The 27,593-nt window shown below is 62.5% G+C and overlaps 1 protein-coding gene across 2 annotated transcripts in view; it reads left to right on the forward strand.

Moving 5' to 3' along the window:
• The window catches only part of ANK1 (ankyrin 1), a 66,634-nt gene that overhangs the window by 24,563 nt on the left and 14,478 nt on the right, over positions 1-27,593 (forward strand). For both annotated transcript variants that reach the window (XM_065397797.1, XM_065397794.1), the window contains 31 exons: positions 4,337-4,435; positions 5,353-5,451; positions 5,568-5,753; positions 6,063-6,161; positions 7,507-7,605; positions 7,951-8,049; positions 8,661-8,858; positions 9,663-9,761; positions 11,346-11,444; positions 11,680-11,778; positions 13,098-13,295; positions 13,521-13,619; positions 13,696-13,794; positions 14,930-15,127; positions 15,741-15,839; positions 16,273-16,371; positions 17,087-17,185; positions 17,410-17,502; positions 17,853-17,925; positions 18,528-18,551; positions 19,532-19,625; positions 20,390-20,468; positions 21,365-21,462; positions 21,547-21,771; positions 23,514-23,668; positions 23,945-24,156; positions 24,551-24,755; positions 25,670-25,766; positions 26,701-26,929; positions 27,210-27,335; positions 27,425-27,544. In XM_065397797.1, the coding sequence (XP_065253869.1) occupies positions 4,337-4,435; positions 5,353-5,451; positions 5,568-5,753; positions 6,063-6,161; positions 7,507-7,605; positions 7,951-8,049; positions 8,661-8,858; positions 9,663-9,761; positions 11,346-11,444; positions 11,680-11,778; positions 13,098-13,295; positions 13,521-13,619; positions 13,696-13,794; positions 14,930-15,127; positions 15,741-15,839; positions 16,273-16,371; positions 17,087-17,185; positions 17,410-17,502; positions 17,853-17,925; positions 18,528-18,551; positions 19,532-19,625; positions 20,390-20,468; positions 21,365-21,462; positions 21,547-21,771; positions 23,514-23,668; positions 23,945-24,156; positions 24,551-24,755; positions 25,670-25,766; positions 26,701-26,929; positions 27,210-27,335; positions 27,425-27,544 (3,897 nt within the window). The remainder of the gene's footprint in view (positions 1-4,336; positions 4,436-5,352; positions 5,452-5,567; positions 5,754-6,062; positions 6,162-7,506; positions 7,606-7,950; positions 8,050-8,660; positions 8,859-9,662; positions 9,762-11,345; positions 11,445-11,679; positions 11,779-13,097; positions 13,296-13,520; positions 13,620-13,695; positions 13,795-14,929; positions 15,128-15,740; positions 15,840-16,272; positions 16,372-17,086; positions 17,186-17,409; positions 17,503-17,852; positions 17,926-18,527; positions 18,552-19,531; positions 19,626-20,389; positions 20,469-21,364; positions 21,463-21,546; positions 21,772-23,513; positions 23,669-23,944; positions 24,157-24,550; positions 24,756-25,669; positions 25,767-26,700; positions 26,930-27,209; positions 27,336-27,424; positions 27,545-27,593) is intronic.

Consider the following 27,593-nt stretch of genomic DNA (forward strand, 5'->3'; position numbering starts at 1 on the left):
CACCACTTTCCCCATATCCACAGAGCCAGTTATCTCATCATAGAAGGCAATCAGGTTGGTCAGGCATGACTTGCCCTTGGTGAATCCATGTTGACTGTTTCTGATCACCTTCCTCTCCTCCAAGTGCTTCAAAATGGATTCCTTGAGGACCTGCTCCATGATTTTTCCAGGGACTGAGGTGAGGCTGACTGGTCTGTAGTTCCCCAGATTCTCCTTCTTCCCTTTTTTAAAGATGGGCACTATATTTGCCTTTTTCCAATCATCCAGGACATCCCCTGGTCGCCATGAGTTTTCAAAGATAATGGCCAATGGCTCTGCAATCACATCAGCCAACTCCCTCAGCACCCTCGGATGCATTAGATCCGGCCCCATGGACTTGTGCATGTCCAGCTTTTCTAAATAGTCCTTAACCTGTTCTTTCACCACTGCGGTCTGCTCACCTTCTCCCCATACTGTGTTGCCCAGGACAGCAATGTGGGAGCTGACCTTGTCTGTGAAGACCGAGGCAAAAAAAGCATTGAGTATTTCAGATTTTTCCACATAATCTGTCACTAGGTTGCCTCCCCCATTCAGTAAGGGTCCCACTCTTTTCCTGAACTTCTTCTTGTTGCTAACATACCTGCAGAAATCCTTCTTGTTACCCTTCATATCCCTTGCTAACTCCAATTGTGCTTTGGCCTTCCTGATTACACCCCTGCATGCTCGAGCAATATTTTTATACTCCTCCGTAGGCATCTGTCCAAGTTTCCACTTCTTGTAAGCTTCCTTTTTGTGTTTAAGCTCCCCAAAGATTTCACTGTTAAGCCAAGCTGGTCGCCTGCCATATTTGTTATTCTTTCTGCACATCGGGATGGTTTGTTCCTGCAACCTCAATAAGGCTTCTTTAAAATACAGCCAGCTCTCCTGGACTTCTTTCCCCCTCATATCCTCCCAGGGGATCCTGCCCATCTGTTCTCTGAAGGAGTCTAAGTCTGCTTTTCTGAAGTCCAGGGTCCGTATTCTGCTGCTCTCCTTTCTTCCTTGTGTCAGGATCCTGCACTCGACCATCTCATGGTCACCGCTGCCCAGGTTGCCACCCACTTCTACTTCCCCTACCAATTCCTACCGAGGGCATGGGGAGGACAGCCTTCCGGCAGCTCCTACCTCACTACCAGGTCTCTGCTACCTCCTCTTCCCTTTCTCCCCCCGTCCTAGTTTCCCTGCCTGTCTAGTTTCCATCCCTCGTTTACGAAGCGACTGGGCAATGGGTGTAATTGGCGGTGCCAGGCACTGCACCTTCTCACCCTGGGAGGATGCACAGCATGTAGGGACTGGCAAACCTGCTCAGGGGCCTGTTCCCCAGGGGCCTGTTCCCCAGCTAGCTCTTTGGGCTCCTCGCCTGGCCCTGGAAGCCAAGAGCGGGGGTTCTGACCCCCAGCCTGGCACTGCAGGCGTTTCTGGGCCTCCCCCAGCCCTGGCATCACAGCCCTGGTGTGAGCTGGCTGGGAAATGGGGCTGAGGACTAACGTGGTGTCACTTGCACCAATTGACATTCCATGGGAGTGCAAACGTGTGTGCCCTGGACTGGTGAATCACTACCATTGCACACCTGCTGAGAGCCCAGCCAGCCTAGCTTACACGCTGCCATTCACACCAGTTTTCTGAGCAGGGTTAGGGCCCTGCAGCCCTCAGCACATAGACACCATCCGAGTCTCCCCGCAGACATCGGGGGCTGCTAGTCACATGTGCCTAGTGCTTGCAGAGCTGGGCCCAGCACAATGGGCCCCTATCCTGATTGGGGCTGCTGGAGGCTCCCTCCTGTCTAATTAGTCAGTAACAGTCACACTCTGCGCATGGCCCAGCTGCCCTGGGCCCCACGTGTCCCTCTCTCTTGCCCTGTCCCAGTGCCATTGCCCTTGCTGCAGTGATCCTGGAGCAAGGGAGGTGCAGCTGTTCCCATGCGATTGGTTCAGATGTGCCCAGGTGCACTGCTACTCTTAACAGCAGGAGGACTGTGCTCAGATCTCACACACCCCCTCCTCCCAGCAGAGCAGCTGGTGCCGTGAGCACAGGGACAGTCCCACATTCTCTAGCCATTGCTGGGCCTCCCAAAGGAGTGCAGGGCTAGACTTTGACCAAAGCCCATCCTTACCCTGTGCCTCTCCTGCCTCTTGGCCTGGAGGACAGGCTGGGATTCATGGCTTTGAGTGTCTCCAGTTCAGCTAAAGGGACCCCTCTCCTGGAGGGAATGGGTTACAAAGGGCATCAGGCTGTGCTCGGTCCCGGAGCAGGGGAAGCAGCACTCCTCTACAGAAACAGCCGGGGATAAGACCACTGAGGATGTGCCCTGAGCTTCGCCGATCAAGCCCATTGAGACATCCCTGGGTGAGTAGGTCTAAAGGTGGAAATTGAAGAAATTCAGGCCCGGGCTCAGAGCCTGCCAGGGGAGCACAGGGGGAGAGCCCACTCCAGGAGCAGTGAGGGGCTTTTCAATGCTGGGAAAGAGGAGACCACTTCACTACGCATCCAGGAGAAGGGCAGCAGCAGGTACCTAACCTGTGAGAGCTCCTCCTGTCCCAGGTCCAGCAGAACCCCATAGGCCCTTCCTCCCAGCCCTGGGCTGAGCTGCTCAGGCCCAGCCTGGGCCAGCCGTAGTTCTGTGGCTCTCTGAATAACGAGTCATTGTCACCTTGCTCACCCGAAAGTCACCGCGGAGGAGAGCAGCGCTCACTCGTGACAGGCGGGACAAAGGCTTTAGCGAGGTGAGCAGGCTGATGAATGAGCAACCTCCAGCACAGTCTGAAGTGAGCTGGGACTGCGAGGCTGCCTGGCTCTGTGTGCACCACATCACTCACTGCACAGTGTCCGTGGCGTCAGCGTTCTGCCCTGTCAGCCAGAGGCAAACGCTGCAGAGGCCTGTGTCTGCATCTCCCTGCCGGCGCGGTCCCAGCATTTCAGGGTTGGGAGGGCGCTGACATCCATGGCATGAGATCCGCAAAGGGGATGCAGCGCGGCCTGGAGATGGATCGGCTCCTGCTCCCGCTCCCCCTGCTTGGGCTCTGGCAGTTGAGGCCCGCTGAGCCTGACTCAGGGTTTTCTGGCTGCGCTGCCATTGATTTAATGTAGAATACAAAATCCTCCTCCTCCTTGTGCTGAAAAAAAGGATGTGGGCCAAGCATCCTGCGCGTGCTGCACGGAGCCGTCGGGCTGGCTCAGGAGTATCCGCTCCCGAGGGGGCCAGGTCCTGCTCTCCCCTCCCCGCCCCAGTGCTGGGGGCTGGGCCTTGCCTGCTTCAGTACTCGCTCCTAGCCATGACTGGCTCTGTCCGCTGACTTGGGGCCCTCTTGCCTTTCCTCTGTCACTAGTGGCCAGGCTGGTGGGCTGGCTCCAGTCTCTTGTTCTCTCTTGTTTATTGTCTCCCTTCCTCTGCCTCCTTCCCCTCCCTGCACCGCCTTCGTCCTTCCCTGCGCTGTCTGTGTCCCCCCCCCCCACACCTTTGCCTCTTTGCTTTTGTGTCCCACTCCCATGCTGTGGCCTCGCCTCCACACGAGCCCTGTTTCCCCTGCCTGGCGAGGTGCCAGCTGGCCAGGTTCAGCGGGGCCCCTCTCGCTGGCCCAGGGACTCAGGCAGACTGTGGCTCGGCAGAGCTGCTCACAGAGCAGATGCAGTCAGGGCAGCAGGAGCAGCTGGGGGGCACAGGGAGAACAGCCTGCCGGGTGAGTTAGCAGGGGGGCAGCCCTGGTCTCAGGCAAGCCCAGCTCAGCAAGGGGCACCTGGGATGGGCGTTCAGCAGCGCCCTGTCCCACACTGATCTTCTCCAGGAGGCAGGGTCTCCACAGCCGCCTGTACACTGTGAATCCCTCCCAGTTGCCCGCTATGTGCCTCTCCAGCATGGAAACAGCCACCAGCCCACGTGGCCCCAGTGTGGCCTCCCGGCTCCCAGGACCAGGGACACACAGACATACATGCTTCGTCCCCCTCCCTGGCACAGAATCCATGCCCATGGCTAGTGCACACAGCCCTCCTGCATGCACGCTGGGTTTGCCCACCCTGGAGTGTTTGTTTGCAAATTAACTCTCTGTGCCCTCCTCCCCTCCCCCTGGACACGTGTGGAAATGCCGTGGCTCGTCTGCACACGGGGTTTGCACGTGTTGGTTAGGTGTCAACTAACGCATGTTGAATTACACGTTTCCCTGAGTCCAGACTTGGCTTGCGTGGCTAGTGTGCGCACTCCCCAGTAGCTCGCAGCCGAGAATACCAGCTCCAAGCACACCTACCTGGCTTCCCCATGCACAGCCGCTCTCAGACCCTGCCCCGTGTGCTGCACCCTGACTCGCCCTGTCCCGCTGTGTTTCAGAAGGGGAACACGGCCCTGCACATCGCAGCCCTGGCAGGACAGGAGGACGTGGTCCGGGAGCTGGTGAACTATGGGGCAAACGTCAATGCGCAGTCGCAGGTAAAGCATGCTCTCCAGGTGTTAAACAGCCCCCAGGCAGGTGCGCTGGTCCAGGCTTGGCCCCTGACAGTGCTGGCAGCCATGTCCTAGAGCCCGCCTGCTGCCCAGCCCTGCAGTGCTGCCGGCCACTCCTGGGCTGGCTTTTCTCTGCTCGTTTTCCTTTGAACCATTGGCAAGCCTTGTGCCTGAGCAGACACGGCACCTCTGGCCGGCCGGGGAGGGTTAGAAATGTCATGGCAGGAGGACACGGCCACGCTACCAGTGCTGGCCTGCAGCTGCTGCTCCCCTGGAAGGTCAGTAAGAGCTGGAGAGAGAGAGAGAGAAACATCCAGGGCCAGGTTTCCGAGGGCTCAGCCCCCAGCGTACTCCCAGCATGCTGAGCGCAGCTCGAACTCGGCCCCTAGTGAGTAGGGGCGGGGATGGGGAAAGCATGTTACCACACTTCACGCACAGAGCTGCCCAGGAACTGGGTATGTGACAGGGAGATGGCATTGATTTGATCGCCTCCCTGTAACTGGTCCCCTGTCTGGCGAGGCGCATAGCTTGGCTGTGTCTGCGCAGTGCCCGGCACAATAGGGCCCTGTCTGGAGCCGCTGGGTGCTGCTGAGGTGTGGATATTCACTAGCACTAGCGAGTAGAGACACTTTCCCATCTTGTACGGACCAAGCACTTGACCCTTTGTTCTCCTCAGAGATCCTATGGCACTTTCTGAAGACTAGGGGTGTTACCCTGGCAGGTTTCCTGGGCCAGTCCCAGCATCCATTCTGTCCCGCAAATGCCATTGGGGTTTCACTCCTCCTCCCACCCCTGCTGTGTTTCACCATGTGGGGTGGAGTGGCTGCAGGCTTGCAGGGAGCTCTGGGTCCTACAGGGTGAGGAGCAGTCCGTGACGGTCATGCATGGCTCTGTGTTTGCAGAAAGGCTTCACGCCCCTCTACATGGCAGCGCAGGAAAATCACCTGGAAGTCGTCAAATTCCTGCTGGAAAGCGGCGCCAACCAAAATGTAGCCACAGAGGTGAGACCCTGCAGGACTGGTGCCCAGAGCCCGTGGCCAGTGCTGCTGTCGGGCTATCGTGTCCTGCACTGGCTCCCCCTTGCTCTGCATCTCACCTCCCTCTCTGTCTCCGGCAGGACGGCTTCACGCCGCTGGCCGTCGCTCTGCAGCAGGGGCATGAGAACGTGGTCGCCCACCTCATCAACTATGGGACGAAGGGGAAGGTCCGTCTGCCCGCCCTGCACATCGCTGCCCGCAACGATGACACCAGAACGGCCGCGGTGCTCCTGCAGAATGACCCCAACGCCGACGTCCTCTCCAAGGTACCGCGGGCTCCCCTGCGAGGGCTGGTGTCAGCCGGCACTCCCACTGGAAGCCATGCTGCAGCGGCTGCCCAGAGCCTGGCACTCCCGCCCTGCTCCCCTCTCCCCACTGAAGGGTTTGCAAGCCCCATTTCCTCCCAGGCCCTGCGGCCCCAGGCCGGCTCATAGCACACTGCAGAGCATGCTGGGGCAGGGAATCGGGAGCTGGCCCAGGTCCCTGGGACAGGGGGCTGCAGTCAGGGTCCGAGCCTGTCTGCAGTCAGTTGGTCTGTCTGTGGGGCTGCATTGACCCGCCCTTTCTCTCCCCAGACCGGATTTACCCCCCTGCACATCGCGGCTCACTACGAGAACCTCAACGTGGCCCAGCTCCTGCTGAACCGCGGTGCTAGCGTCAACTTCACCCCACAGGTGGGTCAGAGGCAGCCCAGCGCCGCACGCACTCGGCAGCGAGGGGCAGGGGCTCGGGAACGTCTCGCTGTGCTGTCGGAATGGCACGATCCGCCTGGAGTCTGCCCGGCTGCTCTCGGGTGTGCGGAGAGCAGAGATCCCGTGGGCGGGGCAGACGGCCGCCTCGCCAGGGGCTCCTAATGGCAGTCAGCAATTACTACCCCTGCCCACATGGAGCCCATCCCCTCCCGCCTGTCCCAGCCGCCTTCGCCCAGCTGGGGACCTCCAGCCTCTCTCAGCTCTGCTGGCAGCTGCCCCCTCGCAGCCCCGCCTGCATGCAGCACACGAACGACCCGTGTCCTCACGACAAGCATGTGGCCTGGGGGAGCGGAGCAGGAGCTGATCCACGCCCTGCTGCCTGGGGCCCAGGGGGGACTTGCTGAACTCCCCACAGGTGGCAGAGTTAAGCACATGCTGTGTGACTGGAGAACTTTCCATCAGACGTGCTCAGCAGCGGCTGGGTTGGGAGGCTTTTCTCTGCGTCAGGCCTGTGCTGCTGTCCGCCAGCTCTGGGGGGCAGTGGGTGCTGACTGCCCCCCACCTCTCCCAGCTCCATAGGGCAGTGGGCACTGACCTGCCCCGCACCTCCCCCTGCTCTGACTGCCTGTCACGGAGTGTGGGGGAGACAAGGCCCTGCACCCCCGGCTTCCTGTGATTCACCATGACTCTCAGCCAGCCAGTAAAACAGAAGGTTTATTCAGACGACAGGAACACAGTCCAAGACAGGTCTTGCAGGTACAGACAACAGGACCCCCTCAGTTAGGTCCCTCTTGCGGGGGAGGGGGGGCAGGGAGGCCAGAGCCCCGTCTGGGCTCCCCTCCATTTCCCCATTCAGCTCCAAACTGAAACTCCCTCCCGCCGTCTCACTCAGCCTCCCCCCGGCTCCTCCCCCAGCCTTTGTCCAGTTTCCCGGGCAGAGGTGTCACCTGGCCTCCAACCCCCTTCCTGGGTTCTCATGTTACGTGCTCAGGTATCCTCCCTCAAGGAAAGTCTCCCATCCCCAATGCAGACAGTCCCAGCAAAACTCCCCCGCAACCTTCCCAGGTCAATACACCCCACTCAGTATTTAAAGAACACATCAAGAACATTCCCAGTTTGTCACACTGCCCTCCCCAAGCTCCGTGGGGCAGTGGACGGTGACTGTCCCCCCATCAGCTCCATGGGGCAGTGGATGCCGACCTGCCTCCCCCAGCTCCGAGGGGAATGGGCGCTGACTGTCCTCCCTCCAGCTCCGTGGGGCAGTGGGCTGTGACGGCCCATGGGGTTCCCAGCTCGACGCTCTCCGATGCTGTTTCTCTGCCCCTAGAACGGGATTACTCCGCTGCATGTGGCCTCCCGCCGGGGCAACGTCATCATGGTGCGGCTGCTGCTGGACCGAGGGGCCCAGATAGAGACAAGGACCAAGGTGAGACTCACCGGGTCCCCAGCTTGTGTTCCCTCCCCCACCCCAGTGCGTGCATGGGCCCGAGACACCCCCTCCCCCCACGCAGACCAGAGCCCTTGTGCGGCGGGAGCCACTGGCCACGTGCATGCACTGTCCAGACGGGCTGGTGAGCGGGCGTGTCGCTGGGCCCTGGGGAGAGGGCAGCGTGACGGAGATGTGTGGCTGGCTCCTGGAGCGTGCAGGGAGCATCAGGCTGGGACAAGCCTCCCGTACCCTGTGCGCTTGATTTCACATCCCTGAGGTCCACAGAGTCTCTTGCCACCCCCCGCCCGCCCCGAGGTCCTGACCTCCCTCTCTGTTCTCTAGGACGAGCTGACTCCCCTGCACTGTGCAGCCAGGAATGGACACGTGCGAATCATGGAGATCCTGCTGGACCACGGGGCTCCCATCCAAGCAAAAACCAAGGTGCCTGGCCCTGGCCTATGGGGCTCTGGGTGTTGCCTTGCCTCGGCTCTGCCTTGGAGCCTGGGCCTGCTCCCTGGGCGCTGGGGAAGCGAGGGCCCTGAGCGGCCCATGCTAGCTGGGCACTAGTGGGCAGAGACCTGGGAAGGCCCCACACGTTAGAAGCTCCCTGAGCCGTAGTGCGTGCATGGGCCTGCCCCGGCAGCCTGGAGTGGGCTCCTGGCGCTCCGCGGGTGGGGAAGAGCAGCTCTGATTTGATGCACAAGGCAGCGTGGGCGTCCCCGGCCCACATCGAGCAGTGCCCCTCACTCAGCGCCCCGCCTGCTGCCTCCCGGGGCCAGGCCACGAACGTCCCCTGCAGTGGGCTCAAGCTTCTGAGAAAGGTGCAGTCCCCATACCGCAGGCAGCAGTGCTGCAGCTTGTTCCCTGGCCCCAGCCCAGCCTCACGCATCCTCTGCCCCTTTGCAGGGATCTCAATGCCTGTGCGGGGCCCCCAGCCCCCCTCCCTGCCCTGGGTCTCCGGCAGGGGCCAGATTTGTGCCCCATTGGCCCAGGGGAAGCCCCTGTGTCCTGCCTGACTCTGCCCTAATGCCCAGGCTGTTCCCTGCCCTCAGAACGGCCTGTCGCCCATTCACATGGCGGCTCAGGGGGACCACCTGGACTGCGTGCGGCTGCTGCTGCAGTACAACGCTGAGATCGACGACATCACGCTGGACCACCTCACGCCGCTGCATGTGGCCGCGCACTGCGGGCACCACCGCGTGGCCAAGATGCTGCTGGACAAGGGGGCCAAGCCCAATGCCCGAGCACTGGTGAGCAGCGTGGGCTGGGCAGGGGGCCCAGTGGGAGGGCTGTCCCCCGAGGGTCTGACCGGCTGTCACGGAGTCCCCGGGTGATGCTCTGGAACTGCTCCCTACGAAGCCAGGCAGGACTCTGGTGAAGTCTCCTCTCTGTGAGCAGACTGTCTTCAGGGCAAGCAGCTCACACGGCTTCCACCTTCCTGGGTCTGACCTTGGAGCATTCAGCATCCTCTGCCCCTCCATGCGCTTCCCACAGCGAGTCGCCCAGGCGGGGTCCTGGGGAAGCCAGAGGGTCCTGCACCCCTACTTCGCAGTCAGACGTGACTCTCAGCCAGCCAGTAAGGTTTATTAGATGACAGGAACACGGTCTAAAACAGAGCTTGTAGATACAGAGAATAGGACCCCTCATCCGGGTCCATTTTGGGGGGGCAGTGAGCCAGACACCCACGTCTGCACTCACTCCATATCCCCAGCCACCCCCAAACTGACTCACCCTCCAGCCCCTCCTCCTCTGGGCTTTGTCCCTTTCCCGGGCCAGGAGGCACCTGATCTCTTTGTTCTCCAACACCTTCAGTTGGCATCTTGCAGGGGAGGGGCCCAGGCCATTAGTTGCCAGGAGACAGAGTGCCAGCCATTCTCTGTGCAGACAGTATCACAGGGGCCTTCTTGGGCTCTGCAACAATCACACACCCTGATCCCCCCACCTAGATACCTAAGAACTGCATAGGGGAAACTGAGGCACCCACACAGTAGTCAGAGAAAACATTAAGAACATTCCCACTTCGTCACACCGGCCGCTTCCCTGTCTGTCCGTAGAATGGCTTTACGCCCCTGCACATCGCCTGCAAGAAGAACCACAGCCGGGTGATGGAGCTGCTGCTGAAGACTGGTGCCTCCATCGATGCTGTCACGGAGGTACGCTGCCCTGCCCCTGCTGCGGAGACGCACTTGCCTGGGCTGCCCTTCCTGTGTTCAGGGCGCTGCTGCCGGCAAGCCTGCATGCAGCAGGATGGGCCAGCCCGGGGGAGGCTGCGGTCCGTGGGGTGGTGGCCCCAGTCCTGCCAGGCGCCTTGCTCTGGTGGCGCTGCTGTCTCTGATGTGGTGAGCAGAAAGGCCATGGCCAAGCAGCACCTTGGAGCAGTGCCCCAGGCTCACTGCCCATGGTGGGAGGGAGCAGGGAGCCCTCCTCTGCCAGCCTGGCCAGGGGCCCGGGGAGCTGGGCTGGGTGGGGTGGGCAGCGGCACCTCCCAGATCTGGGAGCAGGGACACAGTTCTCCCTCACCCGCGGCCTGTGATTTGGGCACCAGCATGAGACACCCCAGGGCTTTGGGGCCTGAGGCCTGATCTTGGGGCACGTCGGAAACTCCCCGTCACTGAGCCAAGGTGACGACCCTGGAATGGGCAAGGCCGTGGCTGCTGCTTGTGTCAGCAGGGCTTCCCCACGCTCCTTGCAGGGGCTGCTGGCGGCCTGGAGCAGAGCTGTGTGCAGGAGCTCAGACACCCTCTGCCCGGGCTCTTCCCAAGCCCCAGATCCCCCCTCCAGGCCCAGCAGATACACACGGGAGATAAGCGGGGGGGCTCCTCCCCCGAGCCCTTCCCTAGGGTTAGCCTGTCTCAGCTGGTACTTATGTCAGTGCTTGGCAAGCAGAGCCCATCTGGCAGCAGGACCCTGGTCTTTCGGTGCCCGTGTCAGCCCCTGGAAGTGGGGGGTGGAGGAGGACTCTCATCCCCCGTGTGCAGGCACCGTGCCGGCTATCCTGACTCTCTGCCTGTTTCTCTCGTCCCCCGTGTGCGGGCACCGCGCTGGCTGTGCTGACTCTCTGCCTGTCTCTCTCGTTCCCCGTGTGCGGGCACTGCGCTGGCTCTGCTGACTTTCTGCCTGTCTCTCTCGTCCCCCGTACGTGGGCACCACGCCGGCTGTGCTGACTCTCTGCCTGTCTCTCTCGTCCCCCATACGCGGGCACTGCGTCGGCTGTGCTGACTCTCTGCCTGTCTCTCTCATCCCCCGTGTGCGGGCACTGTGCCGGCTGTGCTGACTCTCTGCCTGTCTCACTCGTCCCCCGTGTGCGGGCACTGTGCCGGATGTGCTGACTCTCTGCCTGTCTCTCTCGTCCCCCATACGCGGGCACCACGCCGGCTGTGCTGACTCTCTGCCTGTTTCTCTCGCCCCCCGTACGCGGGCACCGCGCCGGCTGTGCTGACTCTCTGCCTGTCTCTCTCGTCCCCCATATGCGGGCACTGCACCAGCTGTGCTGACTCTCGGCCTGTCTCTCTCATCCCCCGTGTGTGGGCACTGCACTGGCTGTGCTGACTCTCTGCCTGTCTCACTCGTCCCCCGTGTGCATTCACTGTGCCGGCTGTGCTGACTCCCTGCCTGTCTCTCTTGTCCCCCGTACGCGGGCACCACGCCGGCTGTGCTGACTCCCTCCCTTTCTCTCTCATCCCCCGTACGCGGGCACCACGCCGGCTGTGCTGACTCCCTCCCTGTCTCTCTCGCAGTCTGGCCTGACCCCTCTGCACGTGGCCGCTTTCATGGGGCACCTGTCCATCGTCAAGATCTTGCTCCAGCGCGGCGCGTCCCCCAACGTCTCCAATGTGGTGAGTCCCATCAGGGCAAGAGGGTGTGTTGTGTGGGGTCCTGCCATCCCCATTTGGGTTTCCAAGCTGCAGAGGCTCCCAAGGGGTCTCCCTGGACCCTCCCTCGCATGTGTCCGGCCTGAGGCTCTCTGCGGGGTGAAGCCTGCGTGCAGTGACTGACAGGCTGCACTGGGGCAGCTCCCCGGGGAGCACGGAGCCCCCGATTCACTCTCCTCTCCCTTGTCCCTGGATGCAGAAGGTGGAGACACCCCTGCACATGGCAGCCAGAGCCGGGCACACGGATGTGGCCAAGTACCTGCTGCAGAACAAAGCCAAAGTAAATGCCAAAGCCAAGGTATGTCTGGCGGGGAGGGGGCTCCGGCCAGCTGGGTCTCCTCTCTCCTTCCACCTGCCTGGGGCTGAGCTGGGCCGGGGGCTGTGCAATGGTGGGAAACGGTCTGTGGGTTCCCCTTGCGGTTCGGGACCTTCCTGAACCAGGAGCTGCCATTCGCCCTGGGGAGCTGCAAATATAGGCAGGTGCCTGTGGGGCCAGGCTCCCTGGGTAGGTTGGTGTCCCCAGCTCTATGGGTCTCCCCCTTTCCCTGAAGCCAGGCTGGGTGCTGGGCGCAATGGGTGCTGGTCTCTCTCCAGAGTGCCATGCAATGCCCCAGTGGCAGGTCTGAGCCCTGAGGGCTGTCACTCGGGGGGAGGGCTCCGGACTCTGACAGGGCACATCTGTCCCCAAGGCAGCTGTTCCTGGCCTGATGGAGACGCCCGCCGGGTGAGCAAGAGCTGCCCCGAGCATCACCCCGCCTGCTGCCAAGGCACAGAGCTCAGTTGGGAAGAGGAGATCAGACCTGTGGCCTGTCTGGTCTGACTTGGTGTCACGGAGTCCCCGGGCGATGCTCTGGAACTGCTCCCCACAAAGCCAGTCAGGACTTTGGGGAGCCTCCTCTCCCTCGGAGCAGACCATCTTCAGGGCAAGAAGCTCACACGGCTTCACCTCCTGGGTCTCTTCTGGGAGCATTCAGCATATGCCCCTCCGTGCGCTTCCCACAGCGAGTCCGCCCCGGTGGGGTCCTGGGGAAGCCAGAGGGTTCTGCACCCCCTACTTCGCAGTCAGACGTGACTCTCAGCCAGCCAGTAAAACAGAGGTTTATTAGATGACAGGAACATGGTCTAAAACAGAGCTTGTAGGTCCAGCGAACGGGACCCCTTCGCCGGGTCCATTCTGGGGCCCAGCGAGGCAGACCCCCGTCTGCCCTCCCTTCCAGTCCCCAGCTAGCTCCAAACTCCCACCCCCGTCCAGCCCCTCCTTCTCTGGGCTTTGTCTCTTTCCCGGGCCAGGAGGTCACCTGATCCCTTTGTCTCCAACACCTTCAGTTGGCACCTTTGCAGAGGAGGGGCCCAGGCCATCAGTTGCTAGGAGACAGAGTGTCGGGCATTTATGTACCCTGGCCCTTTGCTCTGCAGCAACCATACACCCTTATCCCACCACCTAGATACTTAAGAACTGCATAGGGGAAACTGAGGAAAACATTAAGAACAGTCCTACTTCGTCACACTTGGGCCAGCCCCTGCCGAGCGTGGGAGGATGGGCTCCCCTACATGCCCCTGGCTGGGCTGGGAGAGGGCAGTGGGTCCCTCCCTAACCGCTGTCTGCTCCTCTCCCAGGATGACCAGACTCCGTTGCACTGCGCCGCACGCATTGGCCACACGAGCATGGTGAAGCTTCTGCTGGAGAACAACGCCAACCCCAACCTGGCCACCACAGCCGGGCACACACCCCTGCACATCACTGCCCGGGAGGGGCATGTGGACACCGCCCTGGCACTGCTGGACAAGGAGGCCTCGCAGGCCTGCATGACCAAGGTAGGCTGGTGCAGCCTGTGCTCACAGTCCAGGCAGGGGTCCCCGGGCGGTGCTGAGGCGGGGCTGGGTCAGGCCACTGATGTGGAAGCCTGGGCCATGTGTCTCCTCAGTGCCTTCCCGAGAGGAGGGAGAGGAGGGCTCCCTCGCGCCCCGGCTAGTCTACACCCTGCATCTCGGGTCCCAACCCAGCTGCGCGTGGCCTTGACGCTCTGTGTTTCTCCTCAGAAAGGATTTACCCCTCTCCACGTTGCAGCCAAATACGGGAAGGTGGATGTGGCCAGGGTGCTGCTGGAGCATGATGCCCACCCCAATGCGGCAGGGAAGGTGAGTGCCGCCCAGCCACGGGAGCCAGGGAGCCAAGGGCCTGGGCTGCGACTGACCTGTCTGTGCTTCCCCCCAGAACGGCCTGACCCCGCTGCACGTGGCTGTCCACCACAATAACCTGGAGATCGTGAGGCTGCTGCTGCCCAAGGGGAGCTCCCCGCACTGCTCAGCCTGGGTAAGGCACTGGCGGAGCTGGGACCAGCGGCCTTGGGGCCTTGGGCTGTGTTATGATTGGGAGAAGAACCCGCGTGGTCCAGCCCTGTTGTGTGCAGGACGCCTCCTCCGGCTGCCCCTTGCCCTTTCACCGTGACTGGGCACGGAGCCACACCAGGGACCAGCAGGCCCACTTGGGAGCAAAGCGTGCTGAGCCAATTAACCCTGAACATGCCCTGTCCCTCTGCCAGCCCCGTGGCACCCTCCCCGCTTCCCCTTTCATCCACAGCCTGCCCAGCTCTCTGCCCCTCCTTCCCCTGCAGCCTGTCCGGCTCCCTGCTCTGCCACTCCCCCCAATGGCCGGAGCCCTTGACTGGCTCTGGGCTCCCAGGCTGGGAGCCGGCTGCGTGGGAGGATCACCCGCAGACAAGAGCCCCGTGCAGGCCATCAGCGAGGGACGTGGCCTCCATGGCAAGCGCTGTTAGACGTGCTGCTATCTGGCAGTTTGGGAAATTGCACGTGGCCTGTGCACGTTCCAGGGGAACCGCCAATGTTAGAAACCTCCATGCTGGCAGCCAGTGGGCCAGGTTCGCCCCTGCTCTGAGCCACTGGCCAGGCCTGGAAGGGGTCCCATACACCTGTCCAGCCACCTCGGAGACAGGGTCATTTCAGAAGCAGTATTCTCCGAATGTGCACGCAGCCTCCTGTGCTTGGCTCTCCCACTGCCTGGTCTGCACGCCAATACCCTCCCGGCCTGACGGCCCCGCTGACACCCCGGCGAGAGGGGTGCTGCACTGGACGGGCTCCCGCTCCGCGCTCACACATGGCAGAGCACAGGACAGCGAGCGGGGGAGGCCCAGTCTGCACCCCGTCCCTGGGACACTGGCCAAAGGCTGAGCCAGAAGCAAGCAGGAGCAATAACTGCCAGTTCCTGGGGAGTCCCTGGCTGGCCCCGGTCAGTGTTGGAACAGGTGGTCTCTCAGATCCATGCCCTGCTTTGAACTTCGGCTGCCTGGCTGAGAGACGCTGGCTCCGGCAGAGAGAGGGAAGCCTCGGGGCCCTGGATATGTGCTGTGGGAAGCAGCCCTGCCACGAGCCCGGCCCGGGGGTGGACTGGCTGGGACCTAGCAGGGCTGTTTGCTCCTCTCTCCCTGCAGAACGGCTACACCCCCCTGCACATTGCAGCCAAGCAGAACCAGCTGGAGGTGGCCAGCAGCCTGCTGCAGTACGGGGCCTCTGCTAATGCTGAGTCCATGCAGGGCGTGATGCCTCTGCACCTCGCTGCCCAGGAGGGGCACGCAGACATGGCGGCGCTGCTCATCTCCAAACAGGCCAATGGGAACCTGGGCAACAAGGTGAGCAGAGACGCTGCCCGCTGCGGAGCCAGGGACAGGGGCTCTTGCCTAGCAAGCTGGGAACAACCTGCTTCGCCAGCCTTTTCTGGCACACTGGGAGCCCTCCGGGGTGGGAAGGAGTCAAGGAGGCAGCAAGGGCTAGTGGCTGGAGTGCAGGGCCCCCACGTCCTGATCCCTGCACTGCCCTGCTGGCTCTGGGCAAGTCCTGCCACCTGGGTACGTTGGGGAGCCCCCTGAGGCAGGGGCAGCGGTTGTGCCCGGGGGACCTGCCTCGCTCCTGCTCCAGGGGATCTTTAAAGATGTCGCTGGGTGCGCTGTGTTTGAACCATGTATTTGAATGCCAAATTCAAACTGACGTTCCCCAGAGCTGTTGCGCCAGCTTCTCGGGGTTACGCTGGAGCTGGGCTCGCCGGACGCTTGCCTCCAGTGTTGGCTGCGCTGGACGGCAGTGCCCACGGTCGTGTGTCTGACGTGTTGATAACTGACTCTGCATCGCGTCACGCAGCAGCTCCCCCATGGAGGGGGGGTGTCACGGCCCTGCCCTTCGTGGAGTGGGGGTGCCATGGCCCTGACCCCCGTGGAGGCATAGTATGTGACCTGGCTTTCGTTTCAGAGTGGCCTGACTCCTCTGCACCTGGTAGCCCAAGAGGGGCATGTGCCAGTCGCGGATGTTCTGATCAGACATGGTGTCACGGTGGATGCAGCAACCCGGGTAAAGAGGCAGGCACAGGCTCTCAATGCAGATGTGCAGGGGCTTAGCCCCCCCGCCCCCTCAGCCCTGCTCTCTAGCTCCCTGTTCCTGAAAGCCAGCAGCAGAAGGCATTTCTCCTTCTGACACTGTCTCCTCGGCTTACCGCTCAGGGCCCCTGCCCCACTGCTCCCTTCCTGCCCCAAAGGCCGCACTGATAGGAGGGGGCTCCTGGCACAGCCAGGGGGCGGGGTGCTTGGGCACTCTGCAATGGCTCTGAGCTCTTAGCATGGCGCTGCCAGGGCAGAAGGTTGGTGCCAGGAGTGGCTCCAATCTGATGTGCCTGCTGCCCTGTGGGACCCCCAGCCCCATGTGGATGGTGCACCCTGAGTCAGGGTGGGGGGGCGGGTTGGCGTGCGATGGCTGTGTGAGACTGGGTCCCTGGTCTGCCTTTCAGATGGGCTACACCCCGCTGCACGTGGCCAGCCATTACGGGAACATCAAGCTGGTGAAATTTTTGCTGCAGCACCAGGCAGATGTCAATGCAAAGACCAAGGTACAGAGAGCCCCCTAACCTTCTCTCCACCCACCTGCCACGCCTGCCTGCAGTGGGCAGCCATGCCCGCCACCTCTCTGCTCTGGGGGATGCCCCCACAGGCTGTGGGAGGGGGCAGGGCACCTGCGTTTGGCTCCATCTCATGCCTTGGCCTGGTGGCTGCTGCTTTTAGGGGTCAGGTGGTGGCTGGGCCCAGCACAGAGTATGGCTGACTGAGCCTTCCTGGGATCCCAGTGCCAGCAGCGGGCTCTGCCGGGCACCTCCCCACAGCCCAGCTGCTTTGAGCAGCCCACGTGTTTCTGGCTGGGAGGGGCAGCGTGGGAGAGGGTAGAGCAGCCTGGGACCATCCAGCGTGTCTGGGAGAAGGGGCCCAGCCCCCGAGCCTCTCTGATCCTGGGCACCTGGAGAGGTGGAGAAATCCCTCTCCCTCTGGGTCGTTGGCTGCTGGGTGTCGTGTCCTGGGGGTTGCATTAGCCGTTGTCTTTTGAGATGCTCTATTGATCTGGGGTTAGCCTCAGCCGGTCCTTTCGAATGACCCATTCAAGCTTCAGGCCAGGAGGTGACATTCCCGCCTGTGTCTCTTGTCCTGCCCTAAGAGCAAACAGTCCCCCCGCCGGGTAACAGGGTAGCTTATAGGGGAATCTGAGGCACACTTAGGGATCATAAAAACATTGCAACCTGTCGCTTTGTCACAGCTCTCTGCCTCCCTTTGCAGCTAGGGTTCACCCCTCTGCATCAGGCCGCGCAGCAGGGTCACACAGATATTGTCACGCTGCTGCTGAAGCACAGGGCCTCCCCCAACGAGGTCAGCACGGTGAGTACTCCCGGTTCCCGGCACCGCGGGTGACACCAGCCCCGAGGCTGCTCTCTGAGATGTGCCACTCACACTCACCCAGCCCTGCGGCTCACGCCTCCCCTTGCTCACACGTGCTCTTACACGCATCCTCTCGCTTGCCCCCTCCACTGCCCCTCGCACTCCCACTCTCTGGGATCCTGCCCCCAGACCCAGCTAATCCTGCCCCTTCTCTCCATGTGCAGAATGGCACCACGCCCCTGGCCATCGCTAAGCGCCTCGGCTACATCTCTGTCACGGACGTGCTAAAATTAGTTACAGAAGAAACCAGCATCCCGGTGAGTCCCTGCCCCTGCCTCGCAGCGCTGGGCGCTCCCTGCACATGCTCTGGGATGATCCCTGGGCCTGGCCTTGGGGAGAGGATCCCATGGGGGGTTGGCTCAGCCAGTGCTGCCCACAGCAGCCCAGGCTGGCGAGGTTCCTGCTGCCCAGTTGTGGTGTCAGCTTCCGCCTTGGTTTGGGTCATCGGTGGAGAGGTTTGAACCCAGAACTTCTGAGCCTCTAGGGCGAGCTAAAGGCCCAGCTCCATTCACTCCAGGCTGGCCCAGCGAGCCACACTAGGTGGGCTGGGTGTGCCCGGCTGAGGCTCTGGGACCAGCCCAGATCTGACTCTCTCTTCCTCTCACAGTTGGTCAGTGACAAGCACCGCATGAGCTTCCCTGAGACAGTAGATGAGATCCTGGATGTGTCCGAGGACGAAGGTGAGGGCAGGAAAGCAAAGCTCCAGCAGGCAGGGAGCCCCCCGGGCTGGGGGCTCCGCCAGGCACAGTGTCTCTGGAGGACAGATAGGAGATGTGCCAGGCAGAGTCTTGGCAGTGGAAGTAGCGCGAGCTCTGATGGGTGGGGTCTCCCTGAGGGGTACAGGGGGGAGCTCTGATGGGCAGGGTCTCCCTGGGGGGGTGAAGGGGGGAGCTGTGCCGGGTGGGGTCTCCCTGGGATCAAGGGGGGAGCCATGCCGGGCGGGGTCTCTCGGGGACCTGTCACATCAGAGATCTGCACACCAAGGAGAGACACTCCAGAGCCCTGTAGTCCCTGCCTAGGCACTCTCGCCATGGGTGCAGAGCTGCCCATGGCTGAGGCTGCCCAGGGAGGGTGGGCGCTGGCAGCACACACCGCTGCCCCCCGTCAGGCCGCGCCGTCAGGGGTCCCATGTGTAGCACGTTCCCCGCTGTGGCGCGCCCTGGTGAGCTGCCCCACGAGCGTGGCAGGGGCCGTGCCTGGTATCCGCAGAGCAGTGAGAGTCACATGTGGCTCACGCACCTCTCCTGCCTGCTCCTCAACTCTGACTCTTCTTGCTTTGCAGGCTCTGCTCAGGTCACTGTCATGGGTATGGACTGTGTGTGTCACTGTGGCCCCACTTCACCGCCCCATTTCACCCCCACGCGCTCACTGACCCATCCCACTCCGCGGGGCTTCCCATCGGCCCTGGAGCCAGCCTGGGCCCTAACACCATTGCGCCCTGCCCATCTGTGTCTGTGCCCATGCTGCCGTCCTTGTGCTGATTGCATGAATGGGCATTGTCGCCTCCTGCCCGCCCCCCACTCCCAGGGGCTCCCAGGCCAGCCAGGGGCAGGCAAAGCCCCGGGCAAGGGGCGCTTGCTGGAGGAAGGGAGAAGCACCTGAGCCTGGATTGTGTGGGAGATGGGCGCCCAGGTTTGGCCAGCAGGGACTGCCCACTGCAGGGCTCCTGATTTCATCTGGGCGCCTGGGTGCCAAGATGTCCCTGGGCTGCCGTGTCCAGGCCCCTCCTGCCCCAGGGGTTCTGGCCTCTCCAACACCAGCACGCTGGGTTTTGTTCCCGGGGGAATCCCATCAGAGAGAGCCCCCTGCCCCAAGTGTAAATTGGGCTGGTGAGCGGGGAGCATGGGTCTCTCCCGTCCCATGCACCACGCCCTCGGCAGGGCACCTGGGGGCAGGCCAGGCAGGAGAGCACCCATCAGCAGGAAGGGTAAGGATCTGCTGGGAAAGGGGCCGGCGGCTCCCTGGGCAGCTCTGACATCAACCACAGCTCATGTCATGCTAACCTGCAGCATGGGCCTCGCGCCCAGCGACAAGGCAGCCTAGCTGGCAGACAGCGTCCCCTGGAGCCAGGCTGGCCAAAAGCGGCGCAGCGACATGGGGGGCGTTGCTGGCTGACACCAGGAGCCAAGGAACAAGCCCTGGCTTGGGGGTGGAGACACCAGCCCATGTGGAGCTGGGCACAACCAGCTTAGCTCTGCGCCAGCCCAGGCCAGGGGCGGGGAGAGGCCCTGACATCTGGCCCTCTGCCGTTCTGCCCCCGTGGGCTGAGCTGTGTCTTGGTTCCAGGGGAGGAGCTGGCTGACCCCAGGCCTGAGAAGCAGGATTCCAGGGAGCAGGATGAGGAGAAGGAGATGGAGTTTGTCCCCAAGCTGGATCAAGTGTAAGAAGCACTGCACAGCGGTGTGGGGGCAGTGATGGCACAGTGGGGCAGGCGCTGTGGGGCAGAGGTGGCGTGTTGCTGGGAGGGTGCTCTAGGGAAGAGCAGGCATGGCAGGGCAGGCAGGTGCTATGGGGTGGCCGTGACATGGTGAGGCAGGTGTGGTGCTATGGGGCAGAGGTGGCGTGGTGGGGCAAGCATGGGGCTGTGGGGGAAGCGCTGTGGGGCAGAGGTGGCATGTTGCTGGGGTGGTGCTCTAGGGCAGAGCTGGCATGGCAGGGCAGGCAGGTGCTGTGGGGTGGCCGTGACATGGTGGGGCAGGTGTGGTGCTGTGGGGCAGAGGTGGCGTGGTGGGGCTGTGGGGCAGAGGTGGCATGGTGGGGCAGGTGGGGGGATTCAGCTTGCGAGGCCCTTTCCAGCCTGAGCTTTACCTCCCTGCTGCTGTCTCCAGGGTAATGGAGACATCCCTTCCCCCCAAGCCAGTGGCTCACACGGGGGGTGCTGGGAGCATGGAGATGCCCCCTGCCCAACCAGCGCTCAGCACAGGGCCCGCTCCCCAGAGACACGGTGGGGTGAGGCCAACGCCGGGGAGTGCAGGTCACTCATGGCCTGGTCCTTTGCAAGAGTCGGTGCTCGTGGGCCTGGGGGCTGTGCAGAGCCCTCTCTCAGGGACACCCCACGCCCGGTGGCTGCTCCGGGACTGGGGCCCACAGGGAAATCGTATCACACGAGGCTGCTTGTGACCGTATCCCTTGTCACCTGCCCAGGGTGGAGTCTCCAGCCATCCCGCGGATCCCGTGCGTCACACCTGAGACCATGGTGGTCAGACGGGAGGAGTCTGAGCAGGTGGGTTTTGCCCCACCCAGGGCCAGGGAGTGCGGCTGGCTGCACTGCAGGGTAATTCCCAGCACAGCCGAGGTCAGGCCTGGTCCATTCCAAACGCCTTGTCTAGTGAGAGAACAGCTGGGGACATGGGGAGCAGGAGCTGCAGAGGAGCCGCCTCCTTCACCTGCCCTGGGGAGAGGGTGCTTGCAGCCACCGCATGTCCGCCCTCACGTGGAGCTGGACATCCAGCTCTTGTGGGGTCTGGCTCAGAGCTGTGCTCTGGCAGGGGCTTTCCCCAGCCATCCTGGGCTGGCAGGCCCCCTCTCTCTCGTGTCCCTATTCCCACCCATGCAGAGTGGGTGCCATCCCGAGCTGCATCCCCAGCAATGCCCTGGTGGGCAGGCTAGGCCCAGGCTGGGAGGTCGGCTGGGGCAGCTTTGAGGGGCCCCTGGCAGGCGGGTGCTGCGGCTGTATCTCTGGGTGCATGCTGGATTCCAGGGGCCTCAGAGGAGGATGGAGCTGAGGCCAGGCCCTCTCTGGCTGGTGGCGAGAGGCAGAGCTGCTGGCAGAGATGAGGGTGCTGAGGTTCCTGGCCCCAGGGCCTGTAGGAGTCCAAGGCCACTGCCTCTTGGTTCCTCAGGTTTCCAATATTCAGGCCCTTCCCAAGCTGGCTCTGAGCCTCGCCAGGTCCCAGTACCAGCCCCTTGGCTGAGGTTTTGTAATGGGCCATAATGAGAAGCGACATTTGCTCCCATCGGCCTTCAGTAGGCCTGGCCCTGTCCTGAGCAAGGTCTCAGCTGGCATGGGAGTGGTGATAGCCCACCGTACGGGAGCCAGGGTTTCACCAGGAGCCCCAGCGTAGCAAAATGGGAAGGGCAAGCGAGCTGTGTCTAACGAGCTGTTTCCTATTTGCTCAGCCGTCCAAGGAGTTTGACGAAGACTCCCTAATCCCCAGCAGCCCCGCGACAGAGACCTCGGACAACATCAGCCCGGTGGCCAGCCCCGTGCACACAGGGTGAGTGCCTGGCTCCCATGCGCACCCGCATGCCAGGCAGTTGGTGAGTCTCGGTGGGACACCTGGGTTTGTCTGTCCTTGCAGGTTCCTGGTGAGCTTCATGGTGGACGCCCGTGGCGGCTCCATGAGGGGCAGCCGACACAATGGGCTGCGAGTGATCATCCCCCCCCGGACCTGCGCCGCGCCCACCCGCATCACCTGCCGCCTAGTCAAGCCGCAGAAACTGACAACTCCACCGCCCCTGGCTGAGGAGGAGGGTCTGGCCAGTAGGATCATCGCGCTGGGGCCTGCTGGCGCCCAGTTCCTGAGGTGAGCGGTGGGGAGGTGTCAGTTCCCAGCCAGAGCCCCGATCTCAGCCCCCTGGAGGGAGCAGGGGAGATGACAGCCAGGCCTCTGCTTCACTGTGCTGCGAGCACTGGCAGAGAGGGGCCTGGCCCTCCGCTGGGGTCGACTGGCACAGCCCCACTGGAGCCACAGACACTGCCCAGGCCAAGGGTGCCGAACCACCCTGTGGCCAGTGGCACTGCCAGAACCAGTGGTGCTGTGGCCGTTTGCACCAGCTGAGGGTCAGGCCCAGGGATTTTATACCCTGGTCTGTGCCCCGTGTTGAGCTGCCCTGCAGTGACATGAGCGCGTGAGCTCTGACCTCAGGGCACCTGTGTGCAAGCCTCCATTGGTGGTGAGTTCTGCCCTTAGAACCAGCCAGTTATCAAGGTTAACTCCTTGGGCACTGTAAGAGCCTTAACATGAGTCACAGACCGGTCCCTAGCGCTCTTGTCACCCAAGGGGGCCTGCCTTTGTGGCAGATGGTCCCTTACAGCACCAATCATAGCAGTGCCGGTCACTCCCAGCCCCAAAGTCCAGCCTCTTACCCCAGATCAGTTGCACCTCGGAGCTCACCCCAAAGCCAGTGCTTGTAGCCAGTCCTGGAGCAAATGATGTACAGATTTGTTACCAGGGAAAGGAAACAAGAATGTTATTTACAAGGTTAAAGCAGATACACATAGATACACACAGAGTTCCAGTCTGACGTTTCAGAAAGTATTAGAAGCTTCTATAATAAGCAAGCTCCGTACGTCCTTTAGGGCTACCCAGGCTGAGCAGCTGGGGATCCCTAGAAACCTTGTCTCCAGAGTTCAAGCAGCAGAGAGATCCAGTTCCTTCTTGTCAGAGGTTTTCATTCCCTTCCCCCCCGTGCTCTGAGCTGAGAACTCAGCTGCTGGGAGGAATCCACTTGTGTGACTCATGTTCATGGGGGGAAGAACAAAGCTACAAACTCTTTTGTCCTCTTTAGTGTCCCACTTTAGTCCACCTAGTGTCAATGAGGCTTCCTTGTTGGCCAGGACATAACAGCTCTTGTTGGAGAGCAGCACGTTACACTAGTTAATGTCTCTCTCCTGTCTGGTGCTTGGCGATGGCAGAGACGCTTACAGAACAAATGCTCAAATATTACCGTACAGTCTGGGATACAGATGCTATGAGATCTATGCAGGCAGCCACTCACCAGCGTTGTTAAAGTCTAAACACATGCTGAGAATCTTAATGCCCATTTTAACAATACTAACACACAGGTGAGCCGGACGGGTGCCAGCCACGTATTTGTCAGTGTGCAGCAGAGACGTGGGCCCTTGGCATGAGCTGGCACATGGCCTGCCAGCGTCACACCCCGTAGGCAGGGGCTTGGCCTGGGAGCCCAGCGCACTGACATCAAGTGCTGCAGGCAGGCAGGCAGGCCCCATTATAATGGGCCAGTGGGATCTATGGAGTCCTTTGCAAGCAGCCAGTCCCGTGACCCCTAGGGGGCATTTGCACCTTTGGGGCGGGGGGAGGCCGAGGATCAGTGCGAAGCGACTTGCCCAAGTCCATAGGGTGAGTCCCAAAACACAGATGTCCTGGCTCCCTCTTCTGGGCTTTCCCCACTAGGCTCCCCTGCCCTCCCCCATCTGGGCGGCTTGATTCCCTCCTGGCTAGGCCCTGCTGAGCGGCGCTCGGTGCTGTGGCAGCGGCACACCTCAGCCCCAGGCCCCTCTCAGCGCCGTGCTCTCCTGCAGCCCTGTGATTGTGGAGATCCCACACTTTGCGTCGTACGGGCGGCGGGATCGGGAGCTAGTGGTGCTGCGCAGCGAGAACGGCTCCGTCTGGAAGGAGCACCGCAGCCGCTACAGCGAGAGCTACCTGGACCAGGTGCTCAACGGCATGGACGAAGGTGAGTGCGCTAGGCCAGAGGCAGGCTCCCCGTGGGGCAGGGCGGCCCTGCCTGGCTGCAGGGGACAGCCAGGGCAGTAGGCAGAGTGTGCCTGGGCAGGGCTGGCACATGCAGGCCGGGCTGAGGCTTGGTTGGGCAGAGTGGGGGCAGGAGTGGGGCTGGTGCAGAGTGTTGGCAAGGCTGGCACGGAGCTGGGTGACATGGGGCCGGGCGAAGTGGAGGTGGGGCCAGTGCATGGCTGGGCCCTGCTTTCTCACGGTGGGGCTGCCACTGCAGAGCTGGAGAGCCTGGAGGAGCTGGAGAAGAAGAGGATCTGCCGCATCATCAGCACCGATTTCCCCCTCTACTTCGTGGTTATGTCCCGTGTCTGCCAGGACTGCGACCTGATTGGCCCCGATGGGGGGTGTCTGAAGAGTACGCTGGTTCCCATGGTACAGGCCACCTTCCCGGAGACAGCCGTCACCAAGAGAGTCAAACTGGCTCTGCAGGTATCAGGTGTCCCTGCCCCTGGGGACGGATAGAGGGACAGAGGGATGGGGCCTGGGCAGGCTGTGCAGGTACTGGGTCTCCCTGCCCCTGGGGACGGACAGAGGGACGGGGTCTGGGCCGGCAGTGCAGGTACTGGGTCTCCCTGCCCCTGGGGACGGACAGAGAGATGGGGCCTGGGCCGGCTGTGCAGGTACCGGGTGTCCCTGCCCCTGCGGTGGATGGGCAGACGAATTAGAGACGGGCTCTTCCAAGGCAGCGGGCTGGTTCCGGACCGGCCGTGCTGGGCAGCAGTTACTCCATCGTCTCCCAGGGCAAGGGGTGCCAGCCAGTGACCGGTTCCGAGCTGGGGTGGGGGGAGCTGGCCCTCATGGCCCTGCCTGTTCTGTCCCGCAGGCACAGCCCGTGCCGGATGAGCTGGTGACGAAGCTGCTGGGGAACCAGGCGACCTTCAGTCCCATCGTCACCGTGGAGCCGCGCCGCAGGAAGTTCCACCGGCCCATCGGGCTCCGCATCCCGCTCCCGCCCTCCTGGAAGGACAATCCCCGAGACAGCGGGGAGGGCGACACCACCAGCCTGCGCCTGCTCTGCAGCGTTATCGGTGAGAGCACCTGCCCCGCCCTGCTGCAGCCGCCATGCTGGGGCTCTTTCCCCTGGCACTGCTCCCCCCACCCACTCCCGGGCTCCTTCTCCTCCCCTTCCCCTCTGCACGGCTCCCTGGGGTCCTTCCCCCTTCCCCCCTGCACGGCTCCCTGCTCCCTGGGGTCCTTCCCCCTTCCCCCTTCCCCCCTGCACGGCTCCCTGCTCCCTGGGGTCCTTCCCCGTTTCCCCCTGCACGGTTCCCTGGGGTCCTTCCCCTCTGCACAGCTCCCTGCTCCCTGGGGTCCTACCCCCTTCCCCCCTGCACGGCTCCCTGCTCCGCGGGGTCCTTCCCCCTCCCCATGCTCTCCCCTGCTTTGCTGCAAATGAGGTTCACTCTTCCCCTGCTGGGTGGGGGCTAGGAGGTGGAAGCCAGTGTCTCCAGGGCAGTGGGGTCTCTGTGCAGACAGGCGGCTCTGGCAGTGGCTTGGTGGGGGTGGTGAGGGGAAGGTGCTGAGGGGGCGGGATGGAGCTAAAGGAGCTGGGGGCAGGCAGACAGGGGGTGCATCCTGGGCAGTAAGGGTGCTGGGGGGCAGATCGCAGTAGAGTAGGGGGCAGATCACAAGGCACTGGGGGGTCATATTCTGGTTGATGGAGCCAGGGGGCAGAGCCTAGGGGACGGAGGGGGCCAGGGTAGACCACAGGCAGCAAAGGGGCCTGTGGAGGATCCCGGGGGACAAGGGGGTGGATCCTGGGTGGTGAGGGAGCGGAGGGGCAGATCCCAGGGGATGAAGCAGCCAGGGGCAGATTCCAAGCAGCAAGGGGGCCAGGGGGCGGATCTCGGGGGTGGGCAGGGGTAGATCACAAGCTGTAAAGGGGCCAGGGTCAGATTCTGCGGGCTGGGATGGTGTGTCAGGCCCTGTTGTGTTGTTACAGGAGGCACAGACCAAGCGCAGTGGGAGGATATCACAGGAACCACAAAGCTGGTCTATGCCAACGAGTGTGCCAACTTCACCACCAACGTGTCCGCCAGGTGAGCGACGGGTGCACAGTGCCTCATGTGGCCTGGGGCTGGTGACCCGGCTGGCGCTCTGGGGCGTGTGGAGCTTGGCCAGAGCGTGCCATCCAGGGGCCGGGTCACAGAGCAGGGCTGAGGCCCAGGTGATTCAGTGACTCAGCCACAGTCCCAGAGCTGGGACCTAAACCCAGCACTCCTGAGTCCCAGCTCTTGCTGCCCGAAGGGAAAAGTGCCAGCATTTCCCAGGGTTCCCCCAGGCTGTGAATCCAGGACCTCTGGCACCTCAAGCCCCTGGACCACCAAGCCCCGGTGGCATCTGAACAAAGACTCCCACGTGCCTAGGCCACTGCAAGCCTTGCACGCTGTACTATCACATATGTGCAAACACAGGCCTGCCCTGTCTTCGTGAACACAGCAATGTCCAGCAGGGGGCACCCTGGCCAAAGGCAGGGGCCGAGCAGTCCCCCAGGGCTAGTCTGCTCTGGGCTGCGAGTGGAGAGCCCGCACAGTCATGCTGGAGTAGGGTGACCAGATGTCCTGATTTTATAGGGACAGTCCTGATTTTTGGGTCTTTTTCTTATATAGGCTCCTATTACCCCCACCCCCGTCCTGATTTTTCTCATTTGCTGTCTGGTCACCCTATGCTGGAGGGTTGCCTTGGAGTTCATTTTATTTTATGGGGTTTCCCCCATTTTTCTGTTCTCTTCCTTTGTCGCTCTCTCGTGACCATCCAGTGCCCGGCGTGCCTGGCGTGCCGCGCACTGCGATGCTGGCCTGGCGCCCCGGGATGGCCCGGAATAGCTGACATCTTCGTTCTTGGGATGTGGTTTATGGGAAGCCAGCGAGGGCCGCTGGTGTTTAGTGCTGGGGGAGGCCTGGCCTGGGCGTGTCAGGCTCGAGGGGCCCCCGGCTGGGCCGTAATGACCAGTTTGGGGCTCGTGCCCTGCAGGTTCTGGCTGGCGGATTGCCCGCGCACGGCCGAGGCCGTCCATTTTGCCACCATGCTGTACAAGGAGCTGACGGCCGTGCCCTACATGGCCAAGTTCGTGGTGTTTGCCAAGATGAACAATGCACGGGAGGGGCGACTGCGCTGCTACTGCATGACTGACGACAAGGTGGACAAGACGCTGGAGCAGCACGAGAACTTCCATGAAGTGGCCCGCAGCAGGGACATTGAGGTAGTGCCCCTCCCCCTGCCTGGTGTGCGGACAGCCCTCAGGGTGTCCGAGCCCTCCCCTGCTCACTCCACAGCAAGGCCTGATCTGTGTGGCCCCCGCCTGCTTACCCAGCTGCAGTGCTGGGGGCTTGGAGGGGCTGGGACCTGCCTGCTCCTTGGCTAAGGGACGTCGGGGAGGAGTCTCTGCACCCAGCTTTGCCTGAGGCCCCCACACCGTGCTGGGGCCCTGTGGGGCAGGGGAGAAGGGAGCTCTGAGCCTGACCCCTCCTCGCTCTCCCCAGGTGCTGGAGGGGATGCCTCTGCATGTTGAGCTCTCGGGGAACCTGGTGCCTGTCAAGAAGGCCACGCAGCAGCGCAGCTTCCACTTCCAGTCCTTCCAGGAGAACCGGCTGGCCATCCCCGTCAAGGTAACAGCCACCTGAGGGTTTGAGCGGCTGGGCCGGGCTGGGCAGCGGGCCTGTCTCTGCTCCATGCCCACCTGTGTTGTGGTGTCTAGGTGCGGGACAGCAGCCGGGAGGCAGGTGGCTCACTCTCCTTCCTGCGCAAGGCCATGAAGTACGAGGACTTGCAGCATGTCCTGTGCCACCTGAACATCACCATGCCACCATGCACCAAGGTCAGTGAGCACTAGGCCAGGGGCCTAGGCAGCATTCCTGACGCCTTCC

Source organism: Emys orbicularis, chromosome 2, assembly GCF_028017835.1.
Source record: "Emys orbicularis isolate rEmyOrb1 chromosome 2, rEmyOrb1.hap1, whole genome shotgun sequence".
In the NCBI taxonomy this organism is placed as follows: domain Eukaryota; kingdom Metazoa; phylum Chordata; order Testudines; family Emydidae; genus Emys; species Emys orbicularis.